A 17,965-nucleotide genomic window follows, 5' to 3' on the forward strand; every position below is an offset into this window, starting at 1 on the left:
CCAGGCCACCCTTCAGGGCAAACCAGCCGGCCCCCAGGCCTCTATCCTATATAGTAAAAGGGTAATATGCCTCCCAGCACCAGGATCAGCGGAACCGCGAGGCCTCCTGGCACCGGATCAGCGTGACAGGGGGCAGCGCCCAAACCCCCTGATCGCCCTGCGGCTCTGTGTGTGATGGGGGTGGGGCCACAACACCCTGATCGGCCCTGCTCTGTGACAGGGTGCGGCGCCCCAACCCCCCCACTCCCCGGGCCCTGCTCTGTGTGTGACAGTGGCTGAGCCCCAACACCCTGATCGGCCCTGCTCTGTGGGTGATAGAGGGTGGCGCCCCAACCCCCCCCCCACACGATCCCTGCTCTGTGTGTGATAGGGTAGAGCCATAACCTCCCCATTGGCCCTGACCTGAGTGTGACAGTGGTGGCACCCCAACCCCCTGATTGGCCCTGCTCTGTGCATGACAGGGGGCAGCGTCCAACCCCCTGATTGGCCCTGCTCTGTGTGTGACAGGGTATGGAGCCCCAACCCTCCTGATGGGCCCTGCTCTGTGCGTGACGGGGTGGCACCGAAACCTCCCCATCGACCCTGCCTTGAGTGTGACAGGGGGCGGTGCCCCAACCCCCCAGTCGGCCCTACCCTGAGCGTGACTGAGGGTGGCATCGCAACCTCCCAATCCACCCTGCTCTGTGCATGACGGTGGCGGCGCCCCAACTCCCCAATCGGCCCTGTTCTGAGCCCGACCAGGGGCTGCACCTAGGGATTGGGCATGCCCTCTGGCACCTGGGAGCAGGCCTAAGCCAGCAGGTCGTTATCTCCCGAGGGGTCCCAGACTGCGAGAGGGCACAGGCCGGGCTGAGGACCCCCCCCTTTCCAACCCCCGAGTGCACAAATTTTTGTGCACTGGGCCTCTAGTATATTATAAAAAACAAAAACATTGGCTTAATGAAAATATTCTCTAATCTCTTTTTAGTTGCTAGAAATCCATTCTCTATTTCTGTTCATGATAGAAATTGTTTTCCTTGTCCAAACCATTAGTAAAAAATGTTATACACATATTCATAGTACTTAGATAAATATTTGATATGAGTACTTCATAAAAAGAATAGTCTCCTTCCATGTGAGGCTAAGTATAACCTAATGAAGGTAAATGTATTTTCAATTGAAATGCTTCCTTGTACCTTATATTTTAAAATCTGATTATTTATAAACTCATGGTTAAATTGGCCTTACATTCTCAGTTCCCTTGATTATTAACATCCACAAAATGGTTGTACAATTTGACTTATTTTTTAGGAACAAATCTTTAATTTTATGAATGCTATGGAAATAGGTTTTTGTTTATTTGTTTGTTTTAGTGGCCTATGGTTCCTGGTTTAATCATGTTAAGAGCTGGTGGAAGAAAAAAGAAGAACACCCAATACTTTTCTTGCACTATGAAGATATGAAAGAGGTAAAATGGTAAAAATTCATTCTGAATAATTCCTCACTACATTCTGGGATAAAAGGATTAATATAAAATTTTCAAAATGATATGGTTGCTTTTCCAATTCTTCATGACTGCTTACCCAAATCTTGTTCAGATCATTAATAACTTTCTAATTGTGAAAACTTTAACATTTTTATTCTTCTGATCCTATTTGTTTCGAGTACCTTTACTTTCTAAAAATCTCTCCTCCATCTAACACATTATCACTCTCTCATGGTTTTTTAATGTATCTCTATCACTTGGTCATTTTTCTTTTTAAGCTGTTTGCTATATTTTGGTGTTCATGTCCATGCCCACTATTGCCAAAACTATTTATATGCTATTGATGTCCCCCAAACTTTATTTTAATTCCTACACTGAATTCAAACCCATGCTTTTATTAACATGAACACCAAATTTAATATGTTTAAAACTAAACTTATCTTGCTTCTTTCTCTCCAAAATGTACTTCTTTTCTTCTTTTCTTCCCTTTTGGTTGATGATGTTAGTTATATGTCCATTCAGTTTTCAAAACTTGAAAGTAAATTGTCCTCATTAGCTTCCATATAGTGAATCTAGTTCAACTAGATCCTGAACATCCCGTGGGTTCACCTGCCCTGCTATATCTTTCAAATGTGCTCCCCTCCTTTATTTTTTTACTACCTCTCTCTTAGTCAGGGTTTCATAATTATTCATCTAGTCTCCTTACGAACCAGTATTCGTTCAAATACTACTGCAAAGCTCCAGGCCTATTCAGGGCCTATATCACTCAAATTAGGCAAATGTGTAGGTGTGTGCATGCACACATATGGGAAATATGTGGAAATCAAGTTTCTCTAGTTCTTAAAAGCCTGGGCATACAAATGAGAATACTTTTTAGATTTTCAGGTTCATGAAGGAAGATACCATAGCTACTATTCTTGTGATTGCATCCACAATACCTAACATAGCACCTATATTGTGTGAATAATGGATTGCTTGAATGAGTTAATAAATAAATGAGTAAGCAGTATTAAGAAACATTTTAGTGACAATCCTATTTTGCATACCAGAAATCATGTTTCGGTAAAATCTCCCTTGCTCCATATATTTCTGATTAACTCCCAGATTATTTCTCACATCATATCAAAAAAGAGTCCTCAGTGTCTCTGTTCTGCACAGGCTCCCACCTCTGTCACACTTGTTTGCAGCCCACGGAGAATCTGTGCTCTAAATCTTACCAGTGTTTGAGGCAATTGATGCCAACTTGGCGGCATACACAGCTGTAAAACTGAAGTGGTGTTGATTAATCATATTCAATTACCTATTCTTTATAAGATATAAAATTGTTCTTCTGTTCCAACTACTATCTCTCTTTCTGCACACATGAGTAGCACTTGTTAGCTTTATGAAAAGAGCAATTTTTGCTTCTTAATATAGTTCCTTTCTCCACAGAATGGAGAAATACATTTCCTGATCTGGGCTGACATCCAAATTCTGAGTCACACATCATGCTGTCTCCCACATGATGCTCTGGTGTCAACATTTCCTCTTTATTCAGTTAACATGCCTTATTCAAATCAACTCATTTATATTGATTGATTTGCAGTGTAGTCTAATCAGCTTTACAAAGCATATCCAGACACTTGAATCCCACTCAGATTTTCTACACAGATAATAATTACTAAAATATAATGTTTTCTACTGCCATACAAATATTCCTAGACAATGTTATATAGAGGTATAATAAAACAATATTAGAGCAAAATTACAATTACATATCAAGAATAAAATTCAGAGAGATGCCTAATTAGTTGCATCTAGTTTATGAGTGTCTGCATAAATTCTCAACGAGGTGAAAAAGAAATGCAGGAGAGGGAGATTCAATAGGAGTCAGCACCCTGTATTTGAATTTATGCTGGTTTATAAAGCAAAATCTTCATTGATACTTTGACTATAGCCAGATTATTCTCCAAACACATTGAATCCTTAAGAGAAATTGCTCTCTATTTGCCTGTTCATCTAGGTGTTTTCCTAGTACTACTACTAATTTTTCTTTTGGCTTTTTCTTTACTATCATCATTTCTGACTTTTTACTCATTCTAAGCATTGCCACCCCTTAATTAGACATTTTACTTTTCTCTCATCAAGGTCTCACACATAAAATATTATCATAACTTCCCTTCTAGAGACCTCCCTGCCAAAACATACACGTGTGTATGCCGCAACCTTTTGCAGTGAGGATTCAGGATCTGAAGACGGGGCCACTCACAAATGAAAACACTAGACAAGAAATATAAATTTAGAAGCATGGGGAAACCTCTCTCTAGAGGAGAAGTTCTCTGACTTCTGGTCGGTCTCTTTTTATTTACTTGAATACACATTTGCGCTTAGCAATGCATACAGGCATATCAAAGGTAAAGATTGGTAATCAGTAAAAGGATTATCAGGTTAGGGAATTGCCTTCAGCATTGAGCCCACAGCAGGACAATATCATGCTGATTTTCAGCCCTGATGAATATTGGCCTTCCAATGGGTCTTTTTGCATTAATATGCTAACTACTATTGGTTTTAGCCTCTGTCATGTGTATAAATGCATGTGCACACATACAGGCACAGAGTTAATAAGACACATTATTAAAAGCTGTTTCTTTCCTTTGGCATTACAGATACAGTCCAAATCCTTCAACAAGATATCAAAAGATATTCCTAATTTAAACCCAACTCATCTTTCCAGTTTTATAGCCTCTCTCACTCCTACAAAAAACTCAGATCTAACTCTAACCATTTTGTGTGTTTTTTTCTCCTTTGAACTATGTGACACTGATACCTCCAAGAGTTTTAACTTTTTCATTATTGAAAATTCACTGTCCAACACCTCAAAAGACCACACATGTTGCTAAATTATATTCACCATTTTAAACTCAGCATAGATATCACTTCCTCAAAATCTTTCTAGACATGTCCATCCAAATTTTAGTTTGGCATCCTAAAAAGCTATAAAAATTAAGTTTATGTCATTAGAATCTGGAAAATGACCCATTTCTTATATTTTATTCTTTTTATCCTCAATGGCTAATGGATAATTTAGGTCTCAATGACTTTGCTCATGTATTAGAGTTTATTTTTAATAATTTATGTCTAAGCAAGGTCTAATCAGTATACCTTAAAGAAAGTATACTTGAAGTTGTCCATGAATTTATTATTTTTGTTTTTAAATATTGTTACTAAAAACAAGAAAGAAAAATTTAAAAATATGTCTTTATTGATTCTTTTGGAGAGAGACAGGAGAAGGATACAGAGATAGAAACATCGATTAGAGAGAACATCATTGATTGGCTGCCTCCTGGATGCCCCCTACTGGGGATTGAACTCACAACCCGGGTATATACCCTGACCAGGAATTGAAGCAGTGACCTCTTGGTCGAGGCTCAACCCCTGAGCCACACTGGTTGGGTAAAATAAGTTTTTATTAAAAGCAGAAAAAGAGAGGTGGAAAGAATAAAAAGATACTGTGTCTCTAAAACATGCACAATTCAAATCTGATTACAAATTGAGCCTAATATGGGTTTTAAGATTGTTTTCTATAAGTATTTTAATATTTAGCTCAGGGTTTATTCTTATTGTACTGTTAATGTAAACTAAAAATATAAGATTTGTAACAAACAAAACATTTCTATTCCATTTTTGCTAAACATAAAATATTGATTCACTATTCAAAGTAAACATTTGTAAATACATATTATAAATATTATAGTCTTTACATTATGTTAACCATTTTCTTGGATATGTCTCTTTACCCACTAATAGAATCCAATGCAGGAAATCAAGAAGATTGCTACATTTCTAGAGAAAAACCTAAATGATGAGATCTTAAATAAGATCATCCATCACACCTCATTTGTAATGATGAAGGACAACCCTCTGGTGAATTATACACATATACCAAGTTCAGTGATGGATCACAGTAAATCCCCTTTTATGCGCAAAGGTGAATATTTTTCTAAGTTTAACTTTTGTTTTTATTTTGTTATGTATTACTCTGAAATTAGGATTAACTTTGTGATCTCTACCAAATAGCCAATTTGGGTATCAATTTCCTCATCTATAAAATAAGGACACTAAAAATACTAACCACACAACATTGCTGAATCAGATTAGAAATTATTAAAGGAAATAAAGCTTATAAACCTATTGTCAGAATACCTTGAGTATTTGATACATATTTCTCCTTGTATTTGCTACTCTGCTACATGGGAGTGGTCTTGTCAGTTCTAATATGAGTCATTCCAAATTTGTTATATCTAAATCCTCAATCTTCGCTAAATTGTCATAGACCTCCTTCTCAGTGAGAAACTAATGTCATTCCTTATAGTACCATGTTCTTTAAAGTCCCCGTATTATTTAGGAAACTTTGTTAAAAAGGATTCACCAAGAGAAAATACTTTTTTTTTTTACACTATGGAAAGTTTTGCTACCTAAAACTTACTTCCATTATGGCTTGTTGTATATGATTTGTGTTAAAATGTTTTATTAATGACAAAAATAATGCATTTTACAAATAATTAATTTAAACAAATTTAAGAAGTTACCCACTTAATAATATCACCCTCTGTTTTCAATATTCTTTACTGAATTGGAGGGAAAAGGTACAATTTCAGTTGGTGCACTGGGAAGTAAACATAATCCTGGGAATGTATTGGGGATAGAAATGTGTAGGAGAAAACCCTTAATTTTGAAAGAGTATATGGTTAAATTTTTTATAAAAAATTTTCCTCCAGAATTTACTAAAATGGAAAATGGTTTCAGTGTTTTAAAATTGTGTTTCATTTTTTAAAACGCTACATTTAACCTTTCAAAAATGACTTCTGGTATAGGAAGGCAAAGCAAATTTTTCATTGTGAATAGTGCATTACAAATTTGAACAAAGAAAACTAATAATACACACTCACACATTTTCTGATGGGAGACTAAAAAGAAAAACTTTATAAAACAAGGCAAATATTTTATGCCAGGTCATTGACTGAAATTTCTAGAATAGTTTTATCCCCAATAATATGAAAATTGATACCATTGTATGATTCTCATTAGAATATAGCAATAGAGGAGATAAGTTCAGTATCTGAATCATATGGTTTCTCCAACTTCAACCTAAAAGAGTACATGTTGGCCTAATAAGAGAGGCAGTTTTTACGTGCCCTTCAGAAATGGTAAAGGACATGTCCTATATGGTCAGATTGACCTGAAATTTGTCCAGACTCTGCCACTCCCCAAATTTATGACTTTGAACATATTAATTAATCTGCCAAAACTAAGATTCCATCACTAAAAATATGGAGAAAGTACTAACATCTATGGCACAGGTTTTGAGGGAAGATTAAGGTAAATGATACATAAGCATTTGGAATATTTTTCTGATCATAAATAATACATTAAAAAGTAGCAAGCCTTATTACTTTAAACAATTCAAGATACCTCTATCCATTTATTTATTCATGCATTCAATAAACATTTAAAGAATACACACCCATTCATTAAGTTATATGTCGGAAAAACTTCATAAATATCTATAGTTAGCACATATCCTGTAGAATATGCAAGGTTGAATGGCACATGCATCTGCTTCAGGAGGCTCATAATGCAATACAAGAGACATAGATGTAAATGGATGCTGAAAAGGGCTCAAAGGGCCATTCAAGTCTTGAAGAATTCTATGTCGAATAAACCAATGTTATAATTTAGCCACACAGTAGTAAAGGTAGTAGGGACAGGATAAATGATGTCCAATATTTATACCTGTGTCCCAAATTGCAATAAAGCAGAAAAATCTGGGCTTTGGCCAACATTTATTGTATCTGAAAAAACTTTTACACTTTCCTTACTCTTATAATGCAAATATATTTATATGTGTTAATTTATATTCAAAACAGAAGATCGTCGGAGTACTTTATATGAGTCTTTACTGTTTAAACCTGTGCTCTCTTTTTTTTTTAATATCTTCACATATGTACTATCTTGAATATACACTACCCTCATATACATCCCTAAGAGCTCTTGCCATCACGTACTCATAGAACAAAGAATAATAACTAGGGAAACAACTTAAGGGAATATTTTTCATTAAAAGGGCTTGAAATCTTCACCAAACCATCACAAGTTAATATAGATACAAAGCAATAGGACATATTTAATATTTCATAATATAGCAAAGTAAATGCTTCCTCCAAGCACATTAACAGTAGTAAATATAAGAATCCAAGTTTAAGAAACTAAATAAATTTATATCACAAAAGTTTACTTTTGTAAAGATAATTCAGGAATGTTATGTCTGATGCTATTCTTCTCATCTAAAATGCAAATATGATATAAGTCTACTGAACTCAGGAATAGCAGGTATCATATAAGCATCATAGCATTCTCATGTATGCATAAGTATGAACTGATACTTATTAGCTCTCTCTTTTATGGTTTGGTTGTGCTGTTGACTACTTTGTACAGTTTCCAAAAGTAACTCATGGAATAAAATATGCCTGACTGGTGTCCAGTTATAATCCACTAGAGGCCCAGTGCATGAAATCATGCACAGTTAGCATCCCTAGGCCTAGGCTGCAATCAGGGCCATCTTCCACCCAGTCACCGCCAACCACTTGGTTCCCTATGGCTCCCCACTTGCCATGCTGCGATCGGAACCTGCAGGCCAGGGGGTGGGGAAGGGACCGAGAGGTGGTCAATGCACTTCATAGCTACTGGTTGAGCGGTCATTCTGGTCATTATGGTTGCTGCCCTTTTATTATATAGGATAACTTGGGAAATTTATAAACTCTAAAAGATTTCTTTCAGGAAACTCCACATTGTACATCCCATAAATTTGTACAAGAAAATTAATCCTTCTCAGAAAGTGTCTTTAAATGTTGGACTCTATAGTTATAAGTCACCTTCTAGGTGGGAGGAATTACCAGTAAAAGAGAAATGACATTTTAAAGTATTCAGATACAAAGAAAGTCTTTCTTCAACTTTTCTAACCTTTTCTTTTGGTATATGCTAGCTATACCTTCATAATGAAAATATTTTATTCCTTCACATGTTTTTGTATTTCTTATTTTTAGGGATTGCAGGTGACTGGAAGAATTACTTCACAGTGGCCCAAAATGAGAAATTTGATGCCATTTATAGGAAGGAAATGTCTGGAAGTACACTGCAGTTCTGCACAGAATTTTGAAGAGCATACAATGCAAATCTAAAAGAATTGACCTGTAATTTGTTGAAACAAGGATAGTTGAGATTTGATGTGCACAATCAAATGGGGTTTAACAGGGACAATTGTGCTTTTAAAATTTTGATTTTCCAGTGTCATTAATAAGTTCCCAGTTTTGCTCCTGACTTTGAGCTTCTGAATTTTATAAAGACCAATCATTACCTTTTTGTAGACTATTGCCTTTTCCTAATACTGCCAAGAAAATAGTTATCCTACTCAATCTCCATATATTTGGTCTAAAAATGATGTTTCCCTCCCTATTAACATGGCCCAAGAAATGTTTGCACACTGACACCATCTTTCCTAGCTCTGCCCCTATTTCCCTTTGTTGAAAACTTGATTCTGGACACACTGTTCCACGGCTGTTTTCTGGGTTTCAAGATGTTCCCTGAATCAGAGCTCATGGCCTTGTGGTGTCTCTATTTTGATAACATGCTTCATGTCCCACATCATGTAGTTTAGATTTTGGAAATGTGTGTGTCCCTAATCTAAGTACATCCCCAAATCTCTAATTTCTGAGCATCTAATTTCTGAGTTTACTAAGGTGAAAGGTCATTAGTCTCCCTTGGACTCTTTCCTGAGAACTGGACATCTACTATGAGACCCTGACTGGGGGCTGGAACCTGTTTTCTGGGGAGAATCCTTCCTAGATCTTATCAGCCTCTTCTTATCTTCTGAGAATTGCCTATTGTTGGACTCTGGTCACCATTTGGGAATTTCGGTTTATTTTCTCTTGTGTCTGAACAGGTTTGCATCCCTTAATACCCCAGAAAAGATCATAACTGAGGCTAAGATTTCCCAATCTGGTGTCTAAGGGATGCTCTCTAGGCTGAATATCCACTATGCCATACCAAGCATCCCTTCTTTCCAGTATCTCTCACTATACCTCTCAGTTTGGGCTCTTCAATATGTTTCCTAGGAACATTTATTTGTTCCACCTTTGCCTTGGAAGGAATTATATTTATCTTTCTATGCAGCAAGACCTTTTGCCTGCAAGTCATATTTCATGTGCCAAGTTAAATGCCAAGCCCAAGTTCCCAAACTCAAGCTTGGTTCAAATGCCCTGGGCACTTATTCGTTTTGGGGAGGAGTTCTGACATGACAGACACCCTGAGCCACAACTGAGATGGCTACAATAACTTGGGTACAATATTTTGCCTTTATAGGCAAATCTCTGCTGTCAGCCACTGCATCTGGAATAGCTCTCAAGCTTGTAACTCATCTTTCTCAACCCCCGTAGGGGACTGATCTAATGCCAACTACAAAGCTCCTAGGAGTGGTATAGCTATGATCTTAGAGATAATTGTTTTGACATTTATTATCTATCTTATGTATTATAAATTATTTCAGGGAATGAAATGTGTGCACGTTCCTTAAAACATTTTAATTAATCTTGAATAGCTAAGGGTATTGTGGAACAGTTCCAACTTTCTAGAATACTCTTGCCAACAAGGAGGTAAAGCCAATCCTGTATAAATTTACTTTATTATCTTTATTAATAATAAGCTAATGTGGTATGGACTTCTGATGCTATGGTTTATTTTTTTAAAAAAAATCTCTGAACTAGCCTTTAATCTATGTAATAGATTGGCTGCACTAACTGCCTCCACTAGCAGGATAAAATAATTTCCACTTTCCCTAGTTGTCCTTTGTGGAAATATGTCTCTGTAACTGGGTTTTACTCAAAAAAATTGAGTGATCTTTAGCTCTGCTCCAGGTAGTTTTCTAGGCATTGTGGATAGAGTGGAGAAAACAGAAGAATATAAGTTGTCCTTATATTTCTTACAGGTCATTGCCTTTTATCCATATTTTAATTTCTGATTCAAATGGCAACATCTGAGTTCACTCACTCCTCAGGTTGCAACACACAGTAGAATTACAGTTTTAAAAGTACTGAATATCTTTTGTGACTATTCAGAGAACTGCCACCAAATTAATTTCCCTGAAATAGTGAATTTATCATTATCCCCCCAAGCAATCATTGCTATAATTAAAAAAAAAAAATAACCCACTTAGATGAAGCTCTTTCTATTTACCTCTAACCCATGGCACCTGATGTGAGGACAGTAATAGCAAATATGTGGCAATGATGTGATTACTCCCTCTCTCATGGCACCTCACTAATCAATTCAAGGAATTATTTTTTAAGAAGCCAAAGTATGGCTTAAAAAATCTTTTCATTGTGACATTCAAAACAAGTACTGGAATTTGTTTAGAGTACTTATTGTAATAGGTACCTATCATGAATCTTTGTCATTATTGGTAAAAAGGAAAGAGGCAAAAAGACTCTCAAAGGAACAGTATCTTGGATTGTTCTTTAGTGAGACACTTAAACTTTAGAAAACCAAGTAAATAAGATTTTAGTTTTCTCATCTGTAAAATTTAGTAATCGGTTTATATTTCTTCCACATCCTAAAATTGCCTGACTGCATTTGCCTTCTGCATCCTGTGTAAACATGTGTGCATGTATATATGCAAATACATATTTATATGCAAATGTATACACATATCCCATTGGTTCTGTTTCTTTAATGAATAGAGTACATATTCTAAACTTTATTGCTGTTCTATGTTTTCATGAAAGTTTTGGACCAAGTCATTTGATCATTCACAGTTATTGGATAAGTATTGTGAACGTCCAATGAGTTGGAAGTATTTAAAGCTATAGGAGTCCTTCCCTGTAACTTTTCTATCAGATAATGTGGAACACAAAGCATTCAAACTTATATGCCAACATCTATTAGCAAGGAGGTCAAAATATAGCCATATCTCCTTATTCTCTGCCCTATTAAGCACTCAAATACTTGTCATGAAAGATGCTCCTGAGTGAGATGGAAAACTCTACTTAAGAGTAGTGAGAATCTGGTGACCAGGTCAGAATTCTGCTGGTAGGGCATCATTCTAATTGTCCGGTGATCTTAAAGGTTTAGCTGTAGTGCCTTTAAAAGAATGGCAAAATGACTTTACCAAGATTTATCATCTAATCTTTAATTACCAATACTACATATTAACTTAAAGCAAATATTTAACCTGATAAACATTTCAAAAGTTGGGGAATGCTATTAATTAATATATACTGTTTCCAATTCATTATTTCTGATAATGTTTTTTTATTGTGTGCTTTAAATAACTTTTCATTAAAACTTTGGGATTTATAATAGCATGTTCCATCTGACACTTCCACTTACTGGTAATTCCAGTCATATTATCACATGAGTTACATCAGATTTATTTTTATTAGTATTTTATTATTTTATGGACAAGAAGATCATGTAAATTCAGATAAGATGTAGGAATCTACAGTATTAATAATCCATCACCAACATCATAGCTTCTCCTTTGAAGAATTTGCAGAATTATAAACCAATTGACTTAACACGTTTTAGATACATTGGAGAAAATATCAAGTGCTCTTGAACTCTAAGGTCAGTGTATTGGTCAGCATTCAACTTGACCCTTTAAAGAAAAGATTATACAAAAACAATTATTATCTTAATAGATGAATAGACCTTGAAGAAAAAGAGAAATGAATAGATTTGCTATTTACTAGACCTCAGTAATACTTCTATTTTTATTATATAGTCTTAGTGGCATTTAAATGCAAAGGTTTATGGGTCATACTGCAAGGAATCCCTGGAGTAAAGGTTGCTTCAGAGGCTGCCAATGGACTGGAGATGTGGCAATAGAGGTGATGGGCATTTGCCCCCCGCCCCCTTTTTTCAAATACACCAGTTGTGCTTTTTTGTTTATTTTTTAATAAAGCTTCTATCTAGAACAGTTTTAGATTTGTATAATTATTGCCAAGATAGTACAGAAGATTCCTGGATACCCCACACCCAATCTCCCCTATTAGTAATATTTTACATTAATATGGTATATTTGTCACATTTAATAAATATTTATATGTTACTATTACCTACAGTCCAGACATTGTTTAGGTTTCCTTCGTTATTTTATAATGTCATTTTCTATCCCAGGGTCCCATTCAGGGCACCATGTTACATTTAACCATCTTGTCTTCTTAGTTTTCTCTTAGGTGTGAAAGTTTCTCAAACTTTTCTGTGTTGTTTTTTTCTATAATCTTGATATATATTATTTTGAGTTAGCTATTTTGTAGAATGTTCTTTATATAGATACTAGAGGCCCAGTGCACAAAATTTGTGCACTGGTGGGAGTCCCTCAGCCCAGCCTGCACCCTCTCCAATTTGGGACCCCTCGAGGGATGTCTGACTGCCCATTTAGGCCCAATCCAGGACTGCTGGCTCCCAACAGCTTGCCTGCCTGCCAGCCTGATCACCCCCTAACCACTACCCTGCCAGGCTGATCGACGTCTAACTGTTCCCCTGCCTGCCCAATTGCCCCAAACTGCCCTCCCCTGCCAGCCCGGTCATCCCCAACTGCCCTCCCCTACTGGCCTGGTCAACCCTAACTGCCCTCCCCTGCTAGTCTGATCACTCACAACTGCCCTCCCCTGCAGGCCATCTTGTGGCCACATGGGGGTGGCCATCTTTGACCACATGAGGGCGGCCATCTTGTGTGTTGGAGTGATGGTCAATTTGCATACTGGTCATGACTAATTAGAATATCCGTTTATGACTGTGAGGGCATCATGACCAATCTGCATATTACCCTTTTATTAGTATAGATATGTAATATTTTTATCATGGCTATGATAGGATAATGTGTTTTGGGGAAAAAGACCATAGAGTTAAAATACCAATCTCATCACATGACATCAAGGATATATACTAAATATAAGACTTATCTCTGTTGATGTTGACCTTGATCACCTACTTGAAGTAGTGTTTATTAAAGTTACTCTTTGTTTTTCTTTCCATATTATACACTTGGAAGAAAATCACAGTCTATAGCTTATACTTAAGAAGCAGGGAGTAATGGTTTACCTTCTGAAAGGTGGAAATTATTTAGAATTATTCTGCTTGGGAGATGTTTTAAATTTCTCCTGCTATTTATTTATTTATAATTTATTTATTTATATTAGTAAGGACTCATGGATATTTATTTTATACTTTTTGTTATAATTCAGTAATACTGTATTTTCTTGCTCAAATTTTTCCAGTTTTGTCCATTGGGAAATCTTTAATTTCCTATTCCATGTTTTTAGCTGGCTTCAAAATGTATATATATTCTGCAAATTACTGAGAGTCAAAGAAGTTTCTGATTTTATTAACATATATATGAATATACTGTATATATCAATTATATAGCATAAAATTAAATAATGTATATGGAGTAATTATTATATTTTATGACATGTTAACATTTGCATTGATCATTTATTAGATGCCAGGCAATCTTGTAGAAGTACAAGTAGACCTGTTATACATTGAGGAAACTCAAACTTTTGCTAGGCTTTAAATCTAAGCCTATTTAACTCCAAAATGTCATTCTCAACTGCTCTATGACCCTGTATCTAATTATATATAAATAATTTCCTTTAAATATTAGGTATTAGATCACTTCTTAAAACATTACCATAAACATAATTAGGTAATGGTGTCCAAGATGACAATGAAAAGGTTTCAAGCTCTATCTACTCTCACAGCCCAACTGTTGAAGGGACATTGCCTATAAACCTGTGAAGATTAAGTTTATCAATGCTTTCCTTCTATAAGCTATGTCATGTTGTTTCTTGTCATGTTTAAATAAAGATGACAATACTATAGTTCAAGTTCATATGGGTTAATGTAATTTTTGAGTGTTGACTTAAAAACTACTAATTTGAAAGAAATATCTCCAAAAAAAAGTCTCCATTAAAATGCATTCTGTCCAAGTAAATGACTAATAAGACAGTTTGTGTAATGCACCATATTTATAAGATGAGGACTGACTGTACTCTGTTCTGTTCTCTCCTTTAGGGAGGGAGAGAACAAGCTGCCATAAATATTGTGGAGAAACTTCCCATGCAACTTTAAATATGGGTGGGGGAGGAGGAGATAGAACAAAATATTTTCTCACAACTTGTGTTGTCTCTATCCCTTCCCTCCAGTCTTATTAGCAGGAGTACCAAACTTCCTGAGTTTACTGAAATCTTATATCAAGAAAATACAATTCTTGTCATTTTCCTTGGAGGTTCTGATAAGATAACCTGAGACAGGGTGCTCCAAATTATGCATTTTATATAAACATCAAAGCTAACTCAATGACTGTATTATCTGGTGCTGTTTCCAAGTGATGAAGGTTAACTCTTCTTGTTTCACAAGTAACTTCCAGGTAGATGAATGGATGAATAGATGATAGATAGCTGATGATAGATTGATAGATGATAGATAGATAGATAGATAGATAGATAGATAGATAGATAATAAGCAGATATAATGAATATGAAGACACTTCTATTGTATTTGAGTTTATCTTTAGAAATGCAAAAAACATTAATCAAATAAAACTTAATATAAAAAGAGGAAGGAAGTCCAAGGAATTATAGAGCTCAACTCTGGGCCTTTGTCCCAACATGCACTGTTTTAAAATAAAAGAAGTGGGTAACTTTTCCAGTACAGTTTGTGAACTATTTGTTAGCTTAAAGAACTAGTGTAGATTTACTTTCATTGAGAACTTTTTTGCTTAATTCCTGGTAATTATACCTTCCATTGGATAAAAGCTAAATCTTTAAATAGATTAGTATGTGGGGAAATTATATTCTGCCATTGTTTTGCCTGAATTCTTACTGACATATTTTGGACTCTTAGGTTTGAAGCACACTGGGTCTCTACAACAAAGCCAAAATACAAAAAGAATAAAGCAGGAAAAAGCAGGGATAGGATATAGAGTAATTACATATAGAGTAAAATCTGTCAAAGCAGCCTATTAGTGAAGGCATAGTATTTGAGTGGTACAAAACTTCTATCCCAATACCTGACTTTTCTTTTACTAATGCAGTTTTACTATTTTTTTAAGTATAGCACACACACAGACTAGTGTACAAACCTTAAGTATCCTGATAAATCTTCCCAAGTAAACATATCTGGGTAACCAAATCCATTTCTTAAGAAACAGGGCAATACCATTCTTCTCCTCCCGTGTACCCCCATAGAGATACCCAGTTGAACCTGTACAATTTATAAAAACAAGTCCTTTCCTCACTCTGCTGCAGCCAGCTCTGTTATAAATCAGTTGTTCATAGATGTGAAAGAAACCCATATATGTGGGTTTCTTTCTGATGTCTGTTTTATTCTATCGGTCTATTTTTCTATTCATGCATCAGCACTGTACTGCTTTAATTAATATAGCTTAAAAATATAACTGAGAACCTGATAGTATAACATCTCCAGTTACATTTTTCTTCAAGATTTCTTTGTTAATTATTGGCCTTTTGCATTTCCATATACATTTTAGCTTTTCAATTTCCATTTTTAAAAAATTCTATGAACTGTTTTGGGATTACATTTAAAATATTGATCAAGAAGTGACATGTGTACAACACACTGTTTTATTGGGGATTTCTCCAATTTTTTACTTTAACAATTTTATCAGTGTGAAAATATTATATAACTTTTGTCAGAATTCTTCTATATTTTATCTATCTGGTATCATTTTAAATAATGTCTTCTTTAAATTTTATTTTTATCTATTTGTTTGTTTAATACTCACCCAAGGATATTTTTTCCATTGATTTTTATTTATTTTTTTAATTTTTTAATTTAAATTCTTTATTATTGAAAGTACTACATATGCTTCCTTCCCCCCCACCCATTGACCTCTCCTACCACCCAGCACATGCCTTTACCCCCTTACTGTCTGTGTCCATTGGTTATACTTATATGCATGCATACATGTCCTTTGTTTGATCTCTTACTCCCCTCCTCCTCGCACTCTCCCCTGCCTTCCCTCTGAGGTTTGTCTCTATGTTTCTATTTTTGTTCATCAGTTTACATCGTTCATTATACTACACAAATAGAGTGGAAGGGAGTGGGAGAGAAAAGAGAGAAACATAGATGTGAGAGAGACACATTGATTGGTTGCCTCCTGCACTCACCCTGACCAGGGTCGGGATGGGGCCTACAACCTAGATACATAACCTTGATCAGAATCAAACCCTGGACCTTTCAGTCCTTGAGCTCATGCTCTAACCACTGAGAAAACCAGCCAGGGCTTCAAATTTTATATAATAATATTTGTTGCTGGTACACAGAAATGCAATTGATTTTTGTTTTTAATGTTATATGCAGAGGCCTTACTGAATTAATTTCTTAATTTTAATAATTTTTCTGTAGATTCTGTCAAGTATTTTTTTACACTATCATGTTATCTATGAGTAATATCAGCATTTAATTCTTTTTTTATAAATTTTATGTATTTTTTTTTATCTCCTAATGTGCTATCTAGGACATCTAATACAATATTGAATAAAAATAGTCAGTTGAGCACTCATGTTCTTTTCTGCCTTTTACTCTTGCTTATTTACATTTGAATTTTTGTTCTTTTCAGGCAAATTAAAGCCATTTTCAGAGTCATTATTGTCTTGGACTCATCACTCTTTCCATCCACCCATTAAGTAATTCTTAAGATGGAAGCTTTGATCATTAATATTCCACTTGTTTTCTAACATGTGTATTTAAATATAATTCACTTGAAAACTTCTTTATCTGTACTTTACAGCTTTGAAGTGCCATAGTTTATTACCATTTAGTTAAAATATATAGATTAATGTTCACTGGAATGTTTTATTAGGTTTCTAACTTAATTCCACTGTTATCAGAGACCATACTTTGTCTGGTTTTATTCCTTTGGTGTTTACTGACATTTTCTTTATAACCAAGCATTCAACCTTTGAAAGAAGTAAATCTTACCATGGCAAGACTCAAAAAAACCCAGATGGAAAGCAATAAATAAAATGTAAAAAATGAGTGCTTTTCTAGAAGTAAGAAAACGTTCCCAAGTCTAAGAGCTATGCCATACAGTTAAAGGGAAAACTGAAACAGGCTCATAATAAAGCCTGCATCTGCAGACCTCCCCTGTCTTCCATCCCTCCCCTCAACCTACACACTGCCTGATTCCTAGTACAACAGTGCTTCTGATGCTTTCTCGATAAGCCCCAGAGGACATCTTCTCAGGCTGGGCTTTGCCGTCTTTAGGTTGAGTCACAAATCTCAAAATGATAAAATTGAGTTCTGGGGTGGGTTGGGGGGGAAGTAAGCAGATGAGCATTGCTCAGTGGTCATGAAGATGCTTCTCCTTGGATTTCCTCCAAGTGAAGGTGGCTTGGTTGTTTTAATTCTGAATTACCATTTTCTCCTTTGCTCACTCTG

At 35.6% G+C, this 17,965-nt stretch overlaps 1 protein-coding gene across 2 annotated transcripts in view; it reads left to right on the forward strand.

Moving 5' to 3' along the window:
- SULT1B1 (sulfotransferase family 1B member 1) overlaps positions 1-12,574 on the forward strand; it is a 19,203-nt gene extending 6,629 nt beyond the window's left edge. For both annotated transcript variants that reach the window (XM_070395447.1, XM_070395440.1), the window contains 3 exons: positions 1,353-1,447; positions 5,252-5,432; positions 8,548-12,574. In XM_070395447.1, coding sequence (XP_070251548.1) covers positions 1,353-1,447; positions 5,252-5,432; positions 8,548-8,660 — 389 coding nt within the window. In that variant the 3' untranslated portion in view covers positions 8,661-12,574. The remainder of the gene's footprint in view (positions 1-1,352; positions 1,448-5,251; positions 5,433-8,547) is intronic.
- Positions 12,575-17,965: the final 5,391 nt, after the last annotated feature.

The sequence above is a fragment of the Myotis yumanensis genome, unplaced genomic scaffold, assembly GCF_028538775.1.
Source record: "Myotis yumanensis isolate MYYU_CA2020_CCGP unplaced genomic scaffold, mMyoYum1.0.hap1 SCAF_1, whole genome shotgun sequence".
Lineage (NCBI taxonomy): Eukaryota > Metazoa > Chordata > Mammalia > Chiroptera > Vespertilionidae > Myotis > Myotis yumanensis.